Raw genomic sequence first — 4,181 nt, forward strand, 5'->3', positions numbered from 1 at the left:
ACATGTTTATGTTCAACAACCATCCTGCATATCTGTTTAATGTTTCGCGAGACGCTTGGTGGACTCATTGCGGCAAAGTGGCTATTTCCTATGCAGCTTTGGTAGGAGCCATTCGACAGGAAATATAGTACTGAAATAAACTAGATTGAAGGCAGTAATTAGTGAAGCATATATATCTTTTTGTATGGGCAGTATCCTTACTCGAAGCTCCAACGGAATTCTAGATTTCCGAGTGTAGTTGTCGTGCGGTTTTAATTCTTGGATAAGGTCCCAGCACAACGACTTCGGAAATCTAAGAAATCTGCTGAAAATCTCCTCCTGCAGCAAAAATGGATCCTCCGTATCACGCAAGCTTGCCAGAATTCGCCTGCGGACATTCCTAGATCATAAGCAAATTTCCATTTATATAATTGTATTTACTAAAAATTGTGGGTAATGTTTTGTTATTTGCCCACGAGTTTTGGGTAAGTGGGCGGAGTCATACCTGCCCATCGAACTCTTAACCCCTGGGGATCCATTTGCAAATGGAATAAAATTAGCAGTTTGACACAGAAAATGTTAACTAGGGTTACGCCGTCCACAGTATTTTTGTGTAGAACCTCTTTCCGCGCTGGTGGCCTTCGGCTGCGCTAAAAAAATAAGCCTCATCAGTCCAACTCCGGCTACGCGATCCACAGAATTTTGCGCACAATTCACAAAACGTGCATATTTCAAACCGAATTTTTCAATAAATTGCTCGGAAATTTTAGAGCTTCGTTTTAATTTAGACCTTGGACACAATAATCTGATATCGTTGGGTAAATAACTACACAGTACCCAAAATTGGGGCTACACAAATATTACCTCGCTTCATTTTCACGTTTTTTTAGGATAAAATAGAAAGCAATTATCTCTTCCTCCATAATTTTCCTTTGTTTGATTGTATATTTTCGTTTTGTGACCTCTTGAAAACCAGCTGACAAATTAGTGACTTTTTTTTTAGCCTAGAGATGTGAGACAGCTTACTGAATACCAATTAGTCTCAAAATCGATTTTCACCACGAAAAGTCTCTATTAGTGACTAGAGACAGCTTACTGAATTCAGCCATAAGTTACTGACAACACCTTGTATTATTCCACCATGGTGGTGAATTAGGATTTTGAGACTATTTGGTATTCAGTACGCTTTCTCACGTCCCTGGTCTCAAAAATAAGTCACTAATTTATCAGCTGGCTAAAAGCAGGTCACAAAAATAAAAATATGGAGGAAAAGATAATTTATTTCCATTTTATTAAAAAAAAACGCAAAAATGAAGCGAGGAAATTTGTTCAACAGACATTTCATTAGGAAATAAACCAAAATTCTTTAATATCATACAAATCCATTGAAAAAAAATTATATTTTTTCGTTTGTAAAACATTTAAATCTAAAGATTATTCAAAAAAAATTAAACTAATAAAAAAATAAAAAATCCTCTACGCTCGAGGAGGACTCGAACCCGGACACTCTCGACCGGCAGCCTAATGCTTTGACCATTCGTCCATTGCGTCTCTTTGGGTGGCGCGGGCAAAAGGCATATATAAACGCTATCAGTTGACTGTCTGTCTTTGTTTTCACCACACATTTTTGGTGAACTTTTTTTTGACTCTCTCCCACTGAATACCCAAATCATCTCAAGTCACAAAAATAGTCACTCATTGCTAATCTCAAATTTAGTGACTTGATATGAGACTGAATTACTGAATCCCAGGGTAAATGCAGCAAAAACGCTTAGAATTAGCTGCATATTTCGGGATGGCCCCGTGCATGGTAACTTACAAAGGTGTTGTTTGTTTGTTCCAACCACTTTTCGGTAGAAAATTTTCATTCTTGGGACGGCATACCCAATCTAAGGGTCTGATTATGCATACTGCGCATAACTTCGCACAACCATTTGTACCAGTGCACTAAAAGTGTAACTTAAGAAAATGTGAAGCCAAATCTAAACTCAACAGATCGCTAAGTTTTTAAAAGTTCTGCTAATTTCTGGGTAATGGAATACATACAAAAAACATACAAAGTACATACGAAATTACAGTTTGAAGTTTATGCGAAGTTGTGCGAAGTTATGCGAAGTATGCATAATCAGACCATAATAGGGCAACCTAATATTCACGCACGGCGGCAGTTTACTTTAAAAAATTTCTCATGCACATACAACTTGTATGGGACCAACCGAAATTGACCGGCGTGCGTAAAAAGCTAACTCAAATTACAAGATTTGTGTTGCGTGACATTTTGATTTGACGTTTGGGCTCAATTGAAATTGTGGCACGACTATGAATTAAAAATTTGGAAGAAATGCAGAATAGCTCCCATATAATAAAATTGTAAAAGGGCTATGTCTGTACATTATTGATATTAAAGAAAAATTAATGTGGGGGCTCTTTATTAGAGCACCACAAGCCAAATCAACCATTTTTAGAATTTTTGTCTGTCTGTCTGTATGTTTGTTCGCGCATCACCCGAAAACGAATGCATAACTTTGAATGCAGTTTTCACCGATGTATTGCTAGTGGTAACTTAAAATATAGGAAGAAAAAAAAATAGAGAGTTGCCACCTGTTTGAAAATTGGAGTTTAAGTAAATTGATAAGAAAAAATTAATTTTGCAATATGGGCGTCAAAAGAAAGAGGCTGAAGAAGGTTTGCAGCTAAAAATATTTTTTTAGAGTTGCCACCTGTTTGAAAATTTACATTTAATTTAATTTATAAGAAAAATTGAATATTGCAATATGGGTATCAAATTGAAGGGGTTTAAAAAATTTTATTGCCGAAAATATTTTTAGGGAGGGCTGCCACCTGTTTGAAAAGTTTAATTGTTTTAAATTGATAAAATAAATGAAATCTATATCTACATCTATATATATAATANAAAATTGAATATTGCAATATGGGTATCAAATTGAAGGGGTTTAAAAAATTTTATTGCCGAAAATATTTTTAGGGAGGGCTGCCACCTGTTTGAAAAGTTTAATTGTTTTAAATTGATAAAATAAATGAAATCTATATCTACATCTATATATATAATAAAATTGTAACAGGTCGATGTCTGTACCTTATAGATATTCAAGAAAAATTAATATGATGGGTTTTTATTAAAGCTACAGAAGCCAAATAAACAATTTTTAGAATTTTTGAATCTCTGTCTGTCTGTATATTTGTACGCGCATCAGGTGAAACCATGGAATTGAATGCAGTTTTCACCGATGTATCGCTAGAGATCTAGCTTCCAATATAGAAGAAAAAATTAGAGAGTTACCTTCTGTGTTTAAAATTTCAATTTAGGTCAATTGATACGGTAAAGTGAATACTGCAATACGGCTGTCAAAAGAAAGAAATTTACAAAGGCTTGCAGCTGAAAATATTTTTTTGGAAGGTTGCCACGTATTTGAAAACTTTAATTTAATTTAATTGATAGCATAAATTAAATATTGCAATATTGACATCAAACTAAAGAGGCTAGGAAATTTTAATGCTGAAAATATTTTTAGGGGATTTGCCAACTGATTGAAAAATTGTATTCATTAAAATTTGTAAAATAAATGAAATATTGCAATACGAATATTAAACTAAAGAGGATTAGGAAGCTTACTTTTGAAAATATTCTTGAAGCGGGTTGCCACTTATTTGAAAACTTTAATTCAGTTAATTTATAATATAAATTAAGTGTTGCCATATGGGTATCAAGCGAGAGTATTTGAGAATAATAAAATTGCAACAGGCCGATATCTGTACATAATAGATGTTAAAGAAAAATTAATAGGGGGTTTATTAGATCAACAGAAGCCAAATATAAAATTTTGGTATGTTTGTCTGTATGTTTGTAAGCGTATCACGCGAAAGCTAATGTATGGACAGTGTTGCCAACTTCTGAGTTTCAAAAAGCACCAAAACTTGGGGAAAAAAGCGTTTTACCTTACTAAAAGCACTAATTTTTTTGTACCAAAGGATACTTTTTTTCACAACAGTTTGTATTTAACAAAAGTAAAAAAATAAATAATATTTATTTATAGCGAATTAGGTACTACAGGTTAAAACTGGTACATTTAGAGAAAGAAAAATCTAATCGCAACAAACGAAAAAATGAATGTAGATTCTTTTAAATTCAGTGCTGCTACAGCTTTAAATATTTCAAATTATTTCATGTTTTAATTATCTAT

At 33.5% G+C, this 4,181-nt stretch overlaps 1 protein-coding gene across 1 annotated transcript in view; it reads right to left on the bottom strand.

The window, feature by feature from the left end:
* Positions 1 to 1,079, bottom strand: part of LOC108358681 (uncharacterized) — a 4,252-nt gene extending 3,173 nt beyond the window's left edge. Inside the window, exons 1-3 of the mRNA XM_017610135.1 lie at positions 844 to 1,079; positions 202 to 379; positions 3 to 140 (exon numbers count right to left, since the gene is read on the bottom strand). Coding sequence (XP_017465624.1) covers positions 3 to 140; positions 202 to 379; positions 844 to 902 — 375 coding nt within the window. The 5' untranslated portion in view covers positions 903 to 1,079. The remainder of the gene's footprint in view (positions 1 to 2; positions 141 to 201; positions 380 to 843) is intronic.
* Between the last annotated feature and the right edge of the window lie 3,102 nt (positions 1,080 to 4,181).

This window comes from Rhagoletis zephyria, unplaced genomic scaffold (assembly GCF_001687245.7).
Source record: "Rhagoletis zephyria isolate East Lansing unplaced genomic scaffold, Rhagoletis_zephyria_1.1 Rzeph_scaffold_00284, whole genome shotgun sequence".
Lineage (NCBI taxonomy): Eukaryota > Metazoa > Arthropoda > Insecta > Diptera > Tephritidae > Rhagoletis > Rhagoletis zephyria.